The following is an 18,503-nucleotide window of genomic DNA, read 5'->3' as shown; positions in this document are numbered from 1 at the left end:
AGGAGTTTCGGCTTGCACTCCATGTATGAGTGGACCACGCCAAAACGGTGGATCTTGCCTGTCAATTTATGAGAAGAACAGCTATCTGTGCCTTTGTGTGAAAGGATACACAGGAAGTACTTGTCAAGCAGGTAAGACGACGATAACACTTGAGCAATGATCTCGTCAATATAATTTTAAAGTAAAAAATGTTGCTTGACTACACCAGAACTTAGTTTCTTTCTTTCTTTTAACCCTTTAGAGTTTACATTTTGAACCTCTCAAGCTATCTGGGTTTAAATAATTATACCCTAAGCTTAAAAGTGGAAAAAAGGTCCATACATGGTAACATCAACAGCAATAGCGACTATATAAGCCTTGAGGTAAAAATATTGCTATTTAAGACGGCGGATGGCAATAAGTTTCCCGGTGAGCAAGCAATCGTCTGGAACAAACTTTTTAAGGGGCAGATGCAATGCTTGTCCATGACTGGATTATGACAATGACGCACATCTGAAATCTTTTCTCAATAGCAACCATAAACTCTAAAAGTTTTCAAGTACTTTCAAGCACAATGGAAGTGATCTGCTTTGCCTACATTGTGTTGAGTAAGAATGGCTGTCCTGTGTCCAAATTCTTGTGGTTATTTCAGGCGGACAGTACGTAGGCGGATAGTAGACAGTAGAACTCGGTCACCTTGAAATTGAGGAAAACCGGAAAATAGAGAAATACTAATAAACCATAAAGGAACAAGGATGGTTAAGGACGCAAAAGAATAACACCGAGTACAAACGACGATTTGGAATAGTTTAGGTTGAACTTTTCAAAATGCGCAAACTGTGACGTAGTTCCAATTCAAATTTTCAACATTACTGTAGATTAAAAGTGCTATCGCGTCGGGGTGCAAATAGAGTTGTGTTGTTAATTTTGCTTGGGCTCCGTGAAATATAACATCATCTGTTGCAATTTTTCTACTTTCAAACTTCTCCTAAAACAGATATCGATGATTGTGCAAGTCATTCCTGTAAGAACAACGGGACCTGTAGAGACCGATTGAACGGAATCAACTGCAGCTGCGCACCAGGCTCTAATGGAAAACAATGTGAAACAAGTAAATACAGTTGACCCTCCCGTAAGCGACCACCCAAAATGTCAAGCCTAGGTGGTCGCTTACGGAAGGTGGTCGCTTAGGAGAGCTTCGAACATACTAAGTCAAAATTAAGCCCATTAGCATATGGTAACTGCAGAGACTTAACCCATCTTTTAAATGTCTTATTCCTGTGATTTCGATTTTAAAAAATTCCGGTACTTCCCGCAGCATTTCTCGATACTACCCAAGACTGCGATAATGTCGCGGTCGCGGTCGCTTACGAGAGGTGGTCGCTTTTATGAGGTTCCAAATATAGTGATTTGACTGGGAAACTTTTGGTATTTCGGAAAACAGGTCGCCTAGGAGAGAAGGTCGCTTAGGAAGAGGGGGTCGCAACTGCAGGTTCAACTGTATCAGTATTTCGAGTTAATAGGACTGCAATGCGTTCAGTTTATTAACAGCTAATTCTATTTGACCTCTTTTAAAACATAACGCGTTCCAGAAAAAAGGGTATGAATAGATATAGTCAGAAAAAGAACACAAAGTGTTCAAAAAAAAAAAAGGAGAAATTTGAAAATACGTTCGTGGTGTACAAACTTGAAGTTGTTCCTGTTTATATTCCGGCTTCCGTCAAATATAACATCATCTGTAGCCGTCTTTTTTTTTTTTTTTCAATCTTCCCTTTTAACACAGATATCGATGACTGTGCAAGTCATCCCTGTAAGAACAACGGAACCTGCACAGACGGAGTGAACGGATTCAGCTCCAGCTGCGCACCAGGCTTTAATGGAACACATTGCGATACAAGTAATTATCAGTATTTCAAGTTAATAGGACTGCAATGCGTTCAGTTTACTAACAGCCAATCCTATTTGACCTCTTAACAGAACACGTTCCAGAAAAAAAGGGTCTGAATAGATTAAGTCAGAAAAAGAACGCAAAATATTAAAAGAAAAAAAGAAAAATTTGACAATTAAGGATGAGTTCGCGGTATGCAAACTTGTTGTTGATCCTGTTTATATTCCGGGCTCAATCAAATATAACATCATTTGTTGTCTGTTTTTTTTTTTTCCAATCTTCCCTTCTGACACAGACATCGATGACTGTGCAAGTCATCCCTGAAAGAACAATGGGACCTGCACAGACCGAGTGAACGGATTCAACTGCAGCTGCGCACCAGGATTTAATGGGACACGATGTGAAACAGGTAACCGTCGCATAAATCATCACCAATCTTTCAAAATGCGTGCTTAAATATATTATAGGGTCACAATGCTGATAATCGAAGAATTTGGTCCTGTAGATGCGGAAGAAAGTAGTTCTTCTATACCCCCTCGCGGATGTTATTATTATTCCTGCCAAATTCGATTGACCAGAGATGTGGAAACTTGCCGGAGTGAAAGATAAGCGAATTAATAATATGTAACATAACATCAAACTCTAATGTAAGTTTTGGAACATGAAGTTGAGTGTCATTTCAATGCTGATTGTAACAAGTTTATTCTTCTATTAAAAAAAAAAAAAATCCATAACTAGGAAATGAGATAGCTCGTTAAATCACTTGTGAACTTCGATGCAAATGCGGTAATAAAAAATAAATGAAATGTTCGGGGTCTTCCAACAATTAGGCCATCTTGCACCTCCAACACTGTACATGTAAATCGAGTGACTTAGCGAATCGCAACTTGCATTGATTAAAAACCTAGTAAGTTAATACTGATTTTCGTTGAAAGAAGAGATACTTGATTAGGCTCTACTTCTAACTTAAGTGAGGTGTGCTCCCTTACATATTTTTGGGAAAGTGTGGTGAGCCAATAAAAGAGACGTTAACTTAGCAAGTTGTTATAGCGGAGCTCCGGCGGCCCGGAGCGCCGCCAAGCGGAGCCCCATACTCATATAGGAAAGAAAAAGAAACCCATGAATTGATTTTCTCATGGTTATCATGGCTAGCGCTATTGTTCGTGGGCGCGTACGCACGACGGCGACGGAGTTTCCCAACATGGCGGCCATACTCCAAATAATAGGTTGACAGAGACATGCAGCCTTGGTTTACCGTGTGCTTCCTTGATATTGGACATCCATGTTATGATCAACTGTCAAAACAAGGAATCCGCTGACCAGTACACGTAACCATATCGCGGGCTCAAGTTTACAGCTCCTCGAGGTCACTCGTTTTTTTTTGAAGTTGACCGCTGACCAATTGCTGGTTATCGATTGGATCGCGGGCTCGTATTAGGTTAATTTGTTGGAAACAGGGCAGGATTGCTCGGAAGCCTGTTAACGCTAACCCAGGATTAAAAGTTAACCAAATTAAAACTTCTTCTATACAAATGGTTTTTACTGTTTTGTTTTGCGTATGGGGTGATTATTAAAACTCAAAACAGAAGGCCAAACAATATACAGAAAACCTCACCGCAAAGTTACAAAACTCAAATCAAAATTCTACCTTTTTCTGGGTTAGCTTAATCGGGCTTCGAACAACCCGACCCAGGAGCTACGCTTTTAGGCTGGCCTCAATCTATATATTATGGCTTGTTTTCATTGTTTAAGGAGTTTGCAAAGCAATTGGTGTATCGTCTACTGGAATTATTCTTGATGGTCAGATGACAGCATCGTCTGAGTACACTTCGCCTTACAAGCCGTATTACGGTTGACTAAATGGTACCAGAGGTGACGGCTGGTGCTCAAAGGCCCCCAGCAGCAATAGCGACTGGCTTCAAATTGATTTTGGAAAAACAGTCCATGTTTGTGGTGTTGCAACTCAGGGGGATAGAGATGGTAATGAATAGACTACAGTATTTAAGCTGTCCTTTTCTACTGATGGTAAAACCTGGAAAACTTACAGAGATAAACGAAACGTCGTAGTGATAAAACCTACCGAGACACAATTGCACCTGTTCAAGGAGTTGTGTAAAGTGGGGCGGTAGGAATGGCTTTATAGAGAGCTATTGAAGTTTTCCTTAGCAATATTAATGAGTATTAAGCTTAAATGTTAAGCAATTCAAGAAAAACAAATCAACAAACAAAACGTTTTTAATCCTGCATGTCGTATTCCTTATTTAGGAATTTGGCAGAAATGGTAACAGCTATACCGTTGTAGAACACAATTTACAAGTGAAGGTTTCCGCAAGGTACGTCCGTTTTCACCCAATAAACAGACATAACTGGAACTGCCTTAGAGTGGAGGTGTATGCCGCATAATTTCCTGTAGAGAGGGAATACCAGGCTTATATTTGCTCTAGACCCTCCGAGACATGTTATTTTACTCTAATGTACCTTGCGCTTTTTGGCGAACGAAATGATTTCATGTGCACTTGGAAATCCATGGGACGTAATTAACTTGGCGACTTAGAAAATTTTATCAATCAAACATGACATCGCTCGACAAAAAAAGAGGCGAGGAGCGCAACGGCACTGGAAGGACTTTTTGCACTAAGTGTGGATGAAAGCTGTAGCAAAATCACTAGCAAAGCCAATATATGTTTAACGTAAAGTAAGTTTATTGCACGACGACTTGAATGCTTAATGACTAATTTCCAGTGGTTTCTAGGACAAAAATAATATAAATGTGGCACATTAAATAGCAGCGTACAACAAGGGGAACACGAAAAGAAAATGATGAAAACGACAGTTACCCGAAGGTTAGGATAAGAGGCGAAAAAACGGTAAGCAGCAGCATAAATGAGCATTGTTTGGATTAAATTAACCTAACAATTTTCCTGAGATTTACATATAACGCGCGAATGATAAACCATGTAAACATGACCCCGCTAGGCTTGGAAGGTAGATCACCGCCGACAGGGCATTAGTTTCTACAAATGTATTTATAGATCTTAACTTTTTTGTTTTTTGGTACAATGTCTTGACAGGTGACAACCCAAACAGTAACCCAAGATGTCAGAATGCCATGATTTGTGCAAGGACTTACTAGTAGCATAGTACAGAGCGTCACCTTGATTGTTTCTTTGCTTTGTTCTTTTTTGTTGTTGTTGTTTTTGTTTTCATTTACTTTTTTTGTTTGTTTTTGTTTGGTTGTTTGTGTTTTTTTGTTTGTTTGTTTTTTGTTGTTGTTGTCTTTAAAGGAATTTCAGTGGTCTGTACTAACGGGAGTGGCATCATAGGACATTGTCACTTATGAATAACATGCAGTGGATTTATAATCAAATTTGGAGTGGATTTTCATTAAAATTAACTAACGACTGTCGTCGTGTCCTTTGCCTCGTCATGCAATAAAGGCCTAAGTACTGCGTAGTAGAACGGTTTTCAATTGAGTGGCGTAAAACCAAACCAATTACTTACCGATTAGACTACTCACTCAAACTCCAACCATAGCAAAAACAAAAACAAAACCAAAGTAGCTGCCTGATTACATCAAGTTCGGCCCTTTACCTTCATGTTTTCACAGCATAACAGCTCAGTGGAACCTGGTTTAAACCGACATCAAAGGAAAATGCAAGTGTGCGTGTTATTCGGTTGTCCGTCAGTGCGTTTAATTACTGAAACCAGGGCCATCCAAACAATAAAAACCAAACAGATGGCAGAAATGAAACAATAGATTCCAACATTTTCAAATCCAGCGGTACTAAACAATGAAATCTCAACTTGTTCGTTGTCCGGTGATGCTATTGCGACTACGCTATCGGTTAATGTCAAGTGGAAACCGTTAGTATACTGTCTGCGTTCCCTGGTAGGCGTTTGCTTTTCTGCGAGATATCACTACTCTATGATTTTGAGCTCTCGAGAAAATAAAACAAGCGAAATATCGGGCAAAATTGAATGGGCATAAAAGACACTTCTTGCGACCACCATGAATTCTTATATTTTGTTTAACATTGTATAACCTATTTTTAGTTGAGTCAGATTTGTTAGATGTCCTTCCCTTTAATATACACTACGGCTTTTACATGATGTCAAATATGGCCGTAGAATGGTTAACGATCAAGCCTGCCTCTGATGTTAATCATTCCGAATTCAGCGAGTTATTTTAGAAAAGTGCGGCAACTTTATATAACCAAACTGAAACATTGTTTTCCAGTAGCTTCTGATCAACGTCCCGGCCCTCTGAATTATCACCAAATTCATTATTTGACAAAAATACAAATATTTTGGTTCTAAAATTGTACAGGGACTGTCTACTCTGATAAATGTGTGTCAATAAACCTGGCAACTTTTTCAAACTCAAAACCTGTATGCTCGAATGTAGTCAAATGTGCTCTAAAGTCTAATTTAAAAGACGCGGACCACCAGTTTACTGTCAGATTAGCCATACGCCATACGTCGAGGGGTTGCATAACTGTCACGAATTTTCCAACCCTCCTCGTGTTTAGATGTAAATACGGAATTAAAAAGTGTCTACATAAATTGTACTCATATAATCACACACTATAGACTATCGAGAGCGTGTGTACAATCTATAATATTTCCTAAACAGTTTCAGAGGCAGCACGTGTTAGCTCACTTCCCATCATTACTAGACCTACACATGTAGCATTTATCATATGGCTGTGTCTCACAAGAACCGCGAGCTAAAGAACAGTCTACACCTTGCGGTGAAAAGTTGCAAACTTAAATACAAATATTGACTATTTCCTTCTAAAAATATTAGTTCCGTGGAAGTGCCAAAAAGCCTCATGAGAAAAGAATAAAGAGTAGGAGCAAACTTTGGAAGATTTAAGTTCAGCTCATCGCAGCCGTTTGCAAGCAAAATTTCAGCTAGTACAAACGAATTTACATCAAACGAATTAATTTTTTCTTGTTTGCTGTGTAACAAACATCTTATTAACCGAGCTTAGTCGGTCTGTATGGGAGAATCTTGACCTTGGTCGTGTGCACAGACCTAGGTCTGTACTCGCGACCTCGATCAAGCTTCTCCAATACGGGCCTCCTGCTCGGTTAATAAGAACTAGGTAATAAGAGGATTGCAAGGGCCTGCTTGCCAGTAATTTGATTATGAAATAATCACACTTGCCACAGTTTTTTTTTGTTGTTGTTATCGATCAGCTTCTTGTGGTCGAGGACAAGACTGCGCACATTTGATTGAAATCTAAATCACATTTAATGCCGCATAAAATTGAACAAATGCTTTATGAAAAAATATATATATTAATGTGGCCTGTAAAAATCTCTAAAATCGAATCAAGAAATATTCAGTTATACTATACCAAACTGAATATCGAGTGTGCAATAATTGGACAAATTAAGTGGACGCGTTATTGGTGAGCGTGTTTTGTTGTTCTTTGAGGGACTTAATCAAAAGTCTATTTCAAAGTAACATTTCTTCATACAACACGATTTTTCTTTGGCTATTACTAAATTAACAAAACATTGCGATCAGCCAGATCTAACCATTGCACAAACATGCGCTTAACATTCATCACCATCATGCGCAAAAAAGATATTTTACGGGCAAAAATGAACAGAGCATCTGTTTGTCCAAGGTTTATGTTACAACTAGCTCTAACTTGTTTCACTTTTTGGAGATTCTTAAAAATTACCTCCTGTAAATAAACCTAATTATATTTCAGTAGCAGTGTCTTGATCTATCTTCGCGTTTTTAGAGAAGCCATGAATTATAATAAGGAATCATAATTCAAGCATTATCATTTCAAAAAATACCTTAACAAAGATCGCAAAACTTGTTTAAAAAAAATCAAAAAAGGAAAAAACGGGCGTTTCCTATTTCGACCTCCTTCAGCTAGGATCGTTGGATTTAGACAGCATGGAACGATTGAGTAGCGCGCCAAGATTTTGTCGTGCTTTTACGAGAGAAGTTTACTACAGTCACTGCTAACCGAGGTTTAACAACAGTTATTAGAGAGGCTGTTTACGCGGGACTAATGAACTAAACTAGGCAGCTACATACAACTGACAGTTTGAGGTTTTCTCCATCAAGTGTTGCAACGGCCGCACAGAAACTATAAGGAAACTATAAAATTACTGACTTTGCTAACGGAATACTCCAATACTGGTGGAATGTCGTTTTCGATTTGCAGGCTGTGATGTCGAGCCAAACTCTACTAAATTATAAAGTTTTGTAGATGAATAATAGAAATAAAATTCTGATATCTCGCCTTTCTCCTATCACATCTGGTTGTCTTTTTTTTCCGTTCTATATACAACCAACGGTTCTTCTTCCGGTTTGCGCTTGTATGTACACTGCTGTTGAGCTACCGAGCTGTTGCGGCTAATGGAAAGAAATCTTTTACGGCATTTTACGAAGAAAGGAAAGCAGCAGTCCAGGATTTCTTTGCCTAAACATTGGTAAATTTAGCCCTTTTTGTCCGTTGAATTGAAACCTACTTTTAAGAGGACTCTACTAATTTACTCTTTTTTACTCGCGGTACTGGCCGCCAAAATGTCGTGACACCGTCTACCTTTCCACGAATACCGTCGGTTTTTGAGCTAAACCATAATTATGTCTGATGAGGCGTTCAACTGTCGACAAACCTGGGTTGACTTACTTTTAATTTTGCCGAAGTTTACCGTTAAAGTTAAAACAAAACCAGATTAAAAGCAAACAGCAACACTACACCATGAAATTCAAGATCCAGGCCAAGGCGAAACCCTATACTCAAACCTGACTGAGCGATGCAACCTATGAACGACTGAGAAGCATTTCATGATCACCAAATCGGAACTGCCAACATTAAACAGACGAAACGAACTAGTTCCACATGCAGGCCATGCCGACAAAAGTTCATCCTTAGTTATAATTATCTGCATTTCGTTTCCGGCTCAGCGCGCGCATACTGGCACTTAAAATGTTAACATGTACAAGATAGCACGCGCACAAGTTTTAAAATTTAAGAAGTTCATTCGAACATGCAACGATTGATTGCAACGGTTTTTACGATGTTTTGTAACGGTCTGTTCTAACGGTTTATTGCGTCTTGTGCGATCATATTGTTGATCTGTATTTTAGTAGGCCTCGGTGTATATGGAACTGGCTAACTGATGAGCGGGCTAACTTCATCTTAGCCTACGAAACAGAGCTGTGTTAAACTCCAGGCGCGAACGTTCTTCCTCGAATTCCCGGGAGTCGTCAATAAAAAGTGCACACAAATTACGTCGTTTCTGATTGCTTGCTCTTGTACCGAGTCGATGTTGAACATTCAAAACGTCTTAGCTAACTGATCTTGTGGTTTTCTTTCAAAGCTGAGTTTCTTCGCAGCAGTGAACTGCAGGGGTGGGCAAAATCCATGGGTTACGACTCAACGGTTGTAAAGTCCTATAGAAAATTAAGAGCAAATGTCACAGAAAACCAAGCAAAATTTGAATCTAGCGGCAGAAGTCGAAAAATCGATTTTTCTCTCTTTTCGTCCACAAATAGCCCTTAGGTAGATATGAAACGTGATATAGTTTTTTGGAGCTCGAAGCGCTTTAAATTCGAGAAAATCGAGGAAAACGATTTTCGCCTCGGCGGTCACCGAAATGACCGATCGCAAAGGCTTAAAATTAGTAATCTAAACTTAATTTGCGTTCGCGTGTAAAGAAGAACCAACACTTATCGACACTTTTTCTTGAAAGACAAAGTATTCAGCTATCCAAACCAGGTTAGAACTTGACTTGAGCGCCATTTGAGAATAAACACAATTTTTAAAAATATTCCTCTCAGTTATTAGGTCGAATTCCTAATTTACGAATAAAATTCAGAGATATTTTTCGACATGTGCCATAACTCCAAATTCCTGGAAACTTCGCCTTAAGAACCCTTTTATGTTGTTGTAAAACATATATCAAAATCAGCTTGGGTTATTCTTCGGGTGCTTTTTGAGGCCGGGCTGAAAAACCCTGATTTTACCCGGAAGGAATATTTCAATCTTTTTACGTTAATTAGACTACTGACAAACGGACAATGTGAAGATTTCACAATCACAGCACCGCAATTCTAAACAATTCAACCTGTTTAACTGTGTACATGTATAAATAAAGCTACAGAGTTAAATTTACTTCAATTCAATACGGAAAACGGGTTTGCAAAGTAAATGCGAGCAGTTGTCCATTTAAAACTGGTAGAACGGAAGGTATACTAACCTGCGCCGACAAAAACAACATTGATGAATTGATCGCAAGAAAGATTTCCGCTGGCAATCCTGACATAGCAGCATTTATAAATCTTGGGATTTTCATTCTATTCTTCTTTCCTTCGTGACCTCTTCGTGGAACGGATACCATGTTGGATAGCGGCAAATTGATGTCACCCAACCTGTCTTTTCATATCACTGCCAAATAGGATTCGCTGACCTCTGACTTTCCTCGACAATCTCGTTCATCAGTTTATGCGCCATAATGGAAGAATAACTGACCAGAGTCCACCCGCATTGCTTAGCAATTCATCTGATCCAAAAACAGAACAGTTCGTGGTTTTGAAACATGCCAAAGGAGAAACGACAGAAACCTTTAAAAAAGATCCGCATTCGCGAACTTCTGCCGTGCGACCTTCAATCGGCTATATATATGACGCTTCACGCGTTCCGAAAGCAAACGAAGTGTTAGCAAAAGTCTCAAAATTAATTTAGGGTAGGGCTTCGATCACTATATGGTTGCACTATGTTTTACACGACGGTGAAAAAACAAAAAAACAAAAAAACAAAAAAACAAAAAAACAAAAATAGAAAGCAAAAAAAGAACAAGAGAACTGAGGATACATATCGTTTTTACATGTAGCGTGACATCAAAAATAGAATTCTCTTGGGAAAATTCAACTTATACTGGATAAAATCAATTAGCGTAAATGGATTTGGCGTGCTTAAATATTATATCCTGCAGTCCAGCTAACTATTGCAAGCGGGTCTTTTAGTGAGTCATGGATTGCCAATCGTAGAAAGTCGAAAAAAAGTGAAAACATTAGTAAAAAACACTTCGCTTTGGCGGGAAATATTTCTGACCAAACTTTTTATTGGAATTCGTACTCCGATTTGTTTGTAGATACCAATTTTAACTAAACTATATATTGACAAAAGTACAAAAGACTATTGGAAACATGTTTTACTTCGGAAATAAACGGCCGCCTTTTTGTAAAACAACGCACTCCGTGGGTCATATATAGTAAATTCCACGGTCGGGAATGAAACCGTGACTTGCATTCAAAATAAACAATGAAACTGAAGATTTCTTCACCAAATTTAACCTGTATTGCCAGTCCTGAAATGACTCTGAAATAACTTTTTGCGAACAAACTTGATAGGTTACAGAAAACGCAACTCTTGTCAGCTTTAATTCGGTAAATATCTCCTTTAGCGACTAGTTATCTTAAATTTATTATTGGAAGGCCGCGTAGTAAAACGTTTTTAACTTCATGTTTCGCCTCGGTGTGAAATCGACATCTCGTCACAAATATCTGACATTCGAAGCGTTAAAACATACTCGGATTAAATAGAGTCACTTTGGCGTTGAGATTGAACTGTTTTACCACTATATTACAAACAATTTGCTTATTACTACAAAGAACTCATAATATAAGGACTTGAAGGCCTGTACCCGCTTGCCCTCCGACCAACGCGCAGAGGTTCGTTGTTTAATTTTCGTGATCTTTTAGGTAAAATCGGGGTTTTTCAGCCGGGCCTCAAAAAGCACTCGAAAAATAACCCAAGCTGATTTTAATACATGTTTTACAACAACATAAAGGTGCTCCAAAGGCGAAGTTTCAAGGAATTTGGAGTTATGGCACATGTCGAAAAATATCTCTGAATTTTATTTGTAAATAAGGAATTCGACCTAGTAACTGAGAGGGATATTTTTAAAAATTGTGTGTTTATTCTCAAATGGCGCTCAAGTCAAGTTCTAACCTGGTTTGGATAGCTGAATACTTTGTCTTTCAAGAAAAAGTATCGATAAGTGTTGGTTCTTCTTTACACGCGAACGCAAATCAAGTTCAGATTACTAATTTTAAGCCTTTGCGATCGGTCATTTCGGTGACCGTCGAGGCGAAAATCGTTTTCCTCGATTTTCTCGAATTTAAAGCGCTCCGAGCGCCAAAAAACTATATCGCGTTTCATATCTACCTAAGGGCTATTTGTGGACGAAAAGAGAGAAAAATCGATTTTTCAACTTCTGCCGCGCTATGTTTGCTAATTAGAAAAATTCGCTCTTAATAGCTCAAATAAAATACGCGCGATGATTCGTTTAAAATCGTATTTCTATAACTCGATAAGAAACAAAGAACTAGCACGAAATGTTGACGTAATGAGAATTGACATTTTGATGATCAAAGTAGGCAAATTGTTTTCTTTTTTTGGTCGCAGAATTTTCTAAAAGAAATAAAAAACAAGTTCTCCGTGTTTCTAACTAGCTATAGCAACACTCGTGGATGTTTTGGAGAACTCGAAAAAGCTGTGGAAATATTCGCCAGTCGGCGCGCGTTTCAACTCTCGTTCTCCCAAACTTCCACTCGTGTTTCGATAACTCGACAGAAACACGGTGCATGTTCTCCATCTCTTATATATCAAATGCGGTAAAATGTAAATAAACATTTTCAAAAATTCTTTTGAAATATCACATAGGGCGAATTACATTCAACCAAAAATTCCAGAAATTTGGAAACGAGGGTAAATGATAGATAAAACTCAGGGAAAGTTTCAGCCTAAAGATCGGAAGATTGTCGACCTTCCGAAATGCGAAGCGTTTACACAAAAAGTTTCAAAATTCCGGAGAAAAGTTACAATGGAGCGGAATTCCCGGTAAGCAATTTTCGAAAATTTTCGTTATACTTCGGAAGTTGTGCTCTAAATGGAAATTCCAGAAAATGCTACTCTATTCACCGTGAAGATTCCCCTAAATTCGAAGCGCAATGTTTTCTTGAATTGGAAGCGCCCCCAGAAAGTGTACTGATGACCAAGTTACACTCTTTTTGTTTGTAAGAATCTTTGTTCTAAGAATATCGAGGCTGAAATTAGCAATACTTTATGAATATATGTTAAGAACATACCCATGTGTTAGATTTTGGTAAAGAACGCTTGTTTGTCGTGAGGGTAAATAAAATACAATAAAACAACAATGTTTTTAAACCAACTTTATTTTAACATTGAATATTAAATATGGTAAATTTGTTTCTTTTTTAACAAACTAGCTAAGAAAATGATAGCAACAGTAACACGACCTAGACACCGGCATAGTCCTATTTGATGGAATACGTGTCATATACTCTATGATCTACGAATGTACACGTGAATGTTTTCAGCCTGGAGTCGGCAGAAAATATGAAGCACGGGAGTGAAAAATATACATACTTGTCAAAAAAAAACAAATAAACGATTAAAACAAATGCTGATAAATTAAAAATATACGAGTATGTTAATCAGTTAGAAAGTTGAACGCAATTAATAACTTTATCTAGAAAATAATGAAGTTGTTTAGCAACGACGTACAACAACTTGAAACAACACATATCAATAAGACTCCTGTTTTGATCTACTCGAAACGCCACGGTCTCACTATTGGTTGATACTGGATATACTAAGAATAGGAGTTACAGCTGCTTCGATGAAGACTTCAATAAAAACTTGTTTGCAAAACACGGTTATTGATCATTATAATATAGATAGGGCCCTGCGCGCGCTCTGGTGGGTCAAAAACCCATGTTTTATCAGATTGTAAAACATAGAAAAAGCCTTTTTTATTGTTTTTCGCCTATATCATAAAGCAAATAAAGAAGCATAAGCCGTGTATTACACTGTAATAAAACACTCCGGACATTTAAGAACACTCGCGAAATGTAGAAAACACTCGCCTGCGGCTCGTGTTTCCTACATTTCCCTCGTGTTCTCAAATGCCCGTCGTGTTTTATCACAGTGTAATACGCGGCTTAGGCTTCTTTATTTGTTAAATACTTTCGTTTAACACACAGAATATAATGCAATGTCCTGGAGCGCAGTAATACTCATTACCAGGTATTAAGAAACTAATGACGCTTTTTAATATTAGATCTCAACAAATATACATTTAATTTTTTACTACCACGGACGAACCACGCACTCCTGCATTCGTTCCAAATACACATTGCAACCGGGAAACGTTTTCCCGGCAAAAAGTGTCCCCTGAAAAATGATTTTCCCTTCGTTTCTTCTCCATGATGGTTAATTAGTAAGGTGATATACAAAACAACTTCTTTTCTTTATTCAGAATGTAGTCTACAATTGAAATATAGTTAAATTTCATTGCTCCAGGCAATTTGGTCGGCAAAGGACATAAAGTTAGAAATTCAAGGAATATTAAATGTAGAAATAGCATCAACTCGGAAAAAAAAATCGGAGTTCCGATCCAGACGGGATTTTAACCCACAACCCTCTGTGATCTAGTTGGATGCTCTAACCACTGAGCCACTGGAGACATAAGGACATAAAGCCTCATAAAAGCCGTTTCAAGGGCAGCTGATGATATTTTTCGAAGAGCATTCAATTTTATGTTAATGTTCCCCATTGAAAAAAAAAGTCTCTTATGCAGTCATTCTTTTGTCTCGTCAGGCAATCGTCCCCAACGAACGTCAGTTAAAAAAAGCAGCTATTCATCAATTATAGCGTGCTTCCAAATGTTGGAAGTCTGCGGTAACTCTGCACTTTGCAATTACAAAAAATGATCGCCAGACACCAAAATACTAAGACGGACTTTCAACGCTGACTATCAAAATTGTACGTTGCACAGTGGTCATATTAATCGCCCCAAGAGAGACTGTTTGGCTAATGATTAGCTTTTCATTACACAATTGCCTCGTGCTGATTTGTTATTTAGCAATTTTCCCGCGAACCCCATGCAGTTGATAATTAGAAAAACACACGCAGTGAAAACACACTATAAAAAGACCCGCTCTCTAAAGCCGCCTAAGAGCCTACATTGAAAGCGGTCCTTCTCGCTTTAGCAAAACAGACGTCCCAAAATACAGATTTCATATTCCTTGCAAACAGGTTCGAGAGGCACTTCACTAGTCTTCGCCGCGGAACTTGGCGGCCCTGATCCACGTTTCGGATGGATCATTTTCAATATTCTACCAGCTTTTTGGCTTTGATGGTATCATTCAGCGCCATAGCAACTTCAAAAGGTAGCATTGAATGTATATATTTTTTTTTACATAAAGCTTATTCTTTCACCCAGTTCAGAACTTTCATAAAACCTTTGAGAGGCTTCGTAATCATCAATTTACCGGTTGAAATCAATCCAGGTTCACCTAACGTCATTGACGCACGCGCTCAAAGTATCAGCCGAGGAGTTCACAATGGCGTCGCCTTTGCCAAATTCAAGGCCCACAAGTTCTCGTACCTAAACATCGCAAGTCTTGGTACTGATTATGTCCTCAATGGAAAAGAATGTGGCGTTGCATGTGTTAACATACCATCATGTTTCTCCTTTAACCTGGCTGCATTTTATGACATCAACGAAAGAATCTTATGTGAACTACTCCCATCGGACAAGGACAACAACTCGGACAAGTTCATCAGCAGCCAATCTTTCCATCACTTCAGTATTGGGGTAAGTATTTCGCTATGACAAACTATTCAAATGCATTCTGATAACAGATTTTTTTTCCTTTGTAAACTAATATCTTAGAATAATAAGAATCACCGGATAAATGACTTGAGATAAATGACTTGAGAGACCTAATTTTGTTCAACAGACATTTACAAGAAAACACAAGCGCGAATACGACACTGATTAGGTTTGACCTATTAGCTCGTAAAACAAAGCTAACAGCCAGGTTAACTCAGTGTATGACGTTTTATGAAACAAAACACATCCACACAAAACGATCTCTTTACTTAATTTTTTTTTTCGAGCGAAAACTGCGCCCTCATTTTTTTCTACAGAAATATTAGGGCAGAAAAAATATATAAAGGATATGACAAGGGGGCCCAAAGGAAATAAATTTTAATTCCGAGTAGTAAAATCAATATTTTACGAACGAGCGCAGCCTGTTAAAAGGGATTAAAAATAAATATAACAGAATACTTGACTTGAGAGGTATAATATCGTTCAGCCTACAATTAGGGATCAAAACAACGACAAACTAAAGACTCCAATCGAACTTAGTAGGTTAGACCTTGAAGCTAGTTAAACAAAGCTACAGCTAACAGGCAGCCGTTAAATTCCTGTCTCATTTATTTTTCATGAAGCATAAAATATCCACACAGGAAGATCTTGTCATTTCAAGTTTTCCGCAAAAAAAACTACGCACTCATTTTCTTTACCAAAATTGCCTGATATATGAGTGCCGCCAAGATATGAAATTCAATTTTTTTTTTTTTTTTTTTTAGCAGCAAAAGCAATATCTTACGAACAAGCGCAGCGGTAAAAATTAAATATAACGGAATACTTGGTTATTTTTCATTTCCTTGAACTTTTCTATGAACTTGTGAGGAAGAAAAGTAGAAACCCTGAAATGAAACAGAAATTTCCATCGGTAAAGTTTCCAACGGGAAAACAGGATCCTTCTCTTAAGAAGACCATTTTTATTCCACCGACAATTACGAGTAAATTAAAACAAGTTAAAACTCGAGGCTCCAATCAAACAGAGTAATAAGTTAGATCTTGAAGCTCGCACAACAAAGCGTAACAAGCAGTTGAATCCCTCTCTGATTCATTTTACATGAAGCGAAAAAAGAATGTCGGAACATTTCGTCAACTCAACCTTTTCCGGCCAAAAAAAAAGAAAACGAGTTACAGTAGGGCCGATTAAGAAAACAAATTTACGGATGTTAATTCGGGTGATTTAAGGAAAAACAGTTCCCAATGTCTATCTTGGAGTCATGAGATGCATAAGATGATCTTCATATTTTTAGTTATTTTTATGTAAGGTCATTTGCCCACAAGCTTATATTAAACCGATGTTTGTGTAATCTATAGAAAACGAAACCCAAAGCTACAACACTTTTTGTACTCCAAAAAGATGTTAAGGCAAAACGTGTTTAATCCGGCTTTGGCCACTGTCACTAATAATTCGTTTTCTTTTGAACTTTTATTGGTCAGTCTCACTGCTTTCCTTAGTCGAATTCGTGAAAACACTTAATGATCCTACTTGGCACTGGCAGAAAAAAAGGGAACGTTCCTGTACTTGTACTCGGGTGAACTCTCGATATCGTCGTAATTTAATCCACCCTCAGTTTTGGAGAACACGGAATCATCACTCGACCAGAAGGTTCCTGTCCTCTAGATCCTGATAAAACGGCCGAAATGGGTTGTCGTCGGTTTTCTCGGAAAAAGCCGAATAGTTACTAAACGAATTTATACACATATATTTTTGTCCAGTTATTAGCACAATTTCATTGGGTGGAATAGTATTGTCCTCAAGATTCTGTAAGAAATGTTTTTAAGTGTACAATTAGTTAAACAATTTCTTGTCTAAATGAAGTTGGGATATGTTTTTGCCGAAATGTTTTCCACCATCGATCAAACTGAATTCACTCCCAGCGGGAAAGCTTTCAGTCAATTTCTTTTTTTTTTTTTCCTGCCTTTGGAACTACTCTGTCGTTAGCAAAATAAAACGCAGAGTCGTCATTAACCATGATGGTGTTATTGGGCCTGCCTTAGCTTTGAGCTTAGCTTGCCTTCAGTTACTAAATTTCAGTTTATTTCTTAGCTTTAGCTTAGCTTTCCTTAGCTTACCTTCAGTTACTAAATATCATTTTATTTCTTAGTCTCCATGTATGAGTGGACCATGCCAGAACGGTGGATCTTGCGTGGCAATGTATGAGAAAAACAGCTATGTGTGTCTTTGTGTGAAAGGATACACAGGAAGTACGTGTCAAACAGGTAAGACGACAATAACACTTGAACTTATGAATGATCTTGCCAATACAATTTTAAATTCCAAAATGTTGCTTGACTACACCAGAACTTAGTTTCTTACTTTCTTTTAATCCTTTAGAGTGTACATTTTGAGCCTCTCAAGCTATCTGGGTTTAAATAACTATACCCTAGGCTCAAAAGGGGAAAAAAGTTCCATACATGGTAACATCAACGGCAATAGCGATTATATAGGCCTCGAGGTAAAAAGATTGCTATTTACTTGAAGACGGCGGGTGGCAATAAGTTTCCCAGTGAGCAAGCAATCGTCTGTGGAACAAACCTTTCAAGGAGCAGATGCGTTGCTTGTCCCTGACTGAATTATGATAATGGCGGACATCTGAAATCTTTTCTCAATAGCAAACATAAACTTGAAAAGTTTTCAAGTACTTTCAAGTAAAGTGGTAGTGATATGTTTTTGCCTTCATTGTGTTCAGTAAGAGTGGCTGTCCTGTGTCCAAATTCTTGTGGTTATTTCAGGCGGATAGTCGACAGTAGAGCTCAGTCACCTTGAAATTGAGCGCAACCTGAAAATAGAGAGATAATAATAAACTGTAAAGGAACAAGGATGGTTAAGGATGCAAAAAATTAACACGGAGTACAAACGACGATCTGGAATAAATTAGGCTGAACCTTTCAAGATGCTCAAACTGTGACGTAGTTC

At 38.0% G+C, this 18,503-nt stretch overlaps 2 protein-coding genes and 1 pseudogene across 4 annotated transcripts in view; all 3 read left to right on the top strand.

The window, feature by feature from the left end:
* The first annotated feature begins 25 nt into the window (after positions 1 to 25).
* Positions 26 to 3,733, top strand: LOC145494838 (uncharacterized). Of its 3 annotated transcripts, none has more exons than XR_014050301.1 (4): positions 26 to 131; positions 977 to 1,090; positions 1,763 to 2,276; positions 3,620 to 3,733. XR_014050301.1 is itself a non-coding variant. In XM_081474415.1 (4 exons), the coding sequence occupies exons 1-4, from the start codon at positions 26 to 28 to the stop codon at positions 2,189 to 2,191; spliced, it is 363 nt and encodes a 120-aa protein (XP_081330541.1). In that variant the 3' UTR covers positions 2,192 to 3,733. The 3 variants fall into 3 exon arrangements, 2 of the variants coding, with proteins under 2 accessions (XP_081330541.1, XP_081330540.1); XM_081474415.1 differs by having other exon boundaries at positions 1,763 to 1,876; positions 2,163 to 3,733; XM_081474414.1 differs by having other exon boundaries at positions 1,763 to 3,733.
* LOC145494178 (discoidin domain-containing receptor 2-like) lies at positions 3,673 to 6,061 on the top strand (annotated as a pseudogene).
* A 6,620-nt stretch (positions 6,062 to 12,681) lies between these two features.
* LOC145494177 (uncharacterized) overlaps positions 12,682 to 18,503 on the top strand; it is a 26,705-nt gene continuing 20,883 nt past the window's right edge. The window contains exons 1-3 of the mRNA XM_081473637.1: positions 12,682 to 12,747; positions 15,155 to 15,529; positions 17,692 to 17,806. Coding sequence (XP_081329763.1) covers positions 12,682 to 12,747; positions 15,155 to 15,529; positions 17,692 to 17,806 — 556 coding nt within the window. The remainder of the gene's footprint in view (positions 12,748 to 15,154; positions 15,530 to 17,691; positions 17,807 to 18,503) is intronic.

This window comes from Orbicella franksi, chromosome 8 (genome assembly GCF_964199315.1).
Source record: "Orbicella franksi chromosome 8, jaOrbFran1.1, whole genome shotgun sequence".
Lineage (NCBI taxonomy): Eukaryota > Metazoa > Cnidaria > Anthozoa > Scleractinia > Merulinidae > Orbicella > Orbicella franksi.
Note: the sequence above shows the minus strand (reverse complement) of the source record. Positions and strands in the feature narration are given on the sequence as shown.

Bases quoted from the DNA above. Each gene is read 5' to 3' on its own strand.
- LOC145494838 (XM_081474414.1), top strand. From the start codon at position 26: ATGAGTGGACCACGCCAAAACGGTGGATCTTGCCTGTCAATTTATGAG. The intron at 132-976 runs GTAAGACGACGA...CTCCTAAAACAG, and splicing joins AGGAAGTACTTGTCAAGCAG to ATATCGATGATTGTGCAAGT. The intron at 1,091-1,762 runs GTAAATACAGTT...CTTTTAACACAG, and splicing joins TGGAAAACAATGTGAAACAA to ATATCGATGACTGTGCAAGT.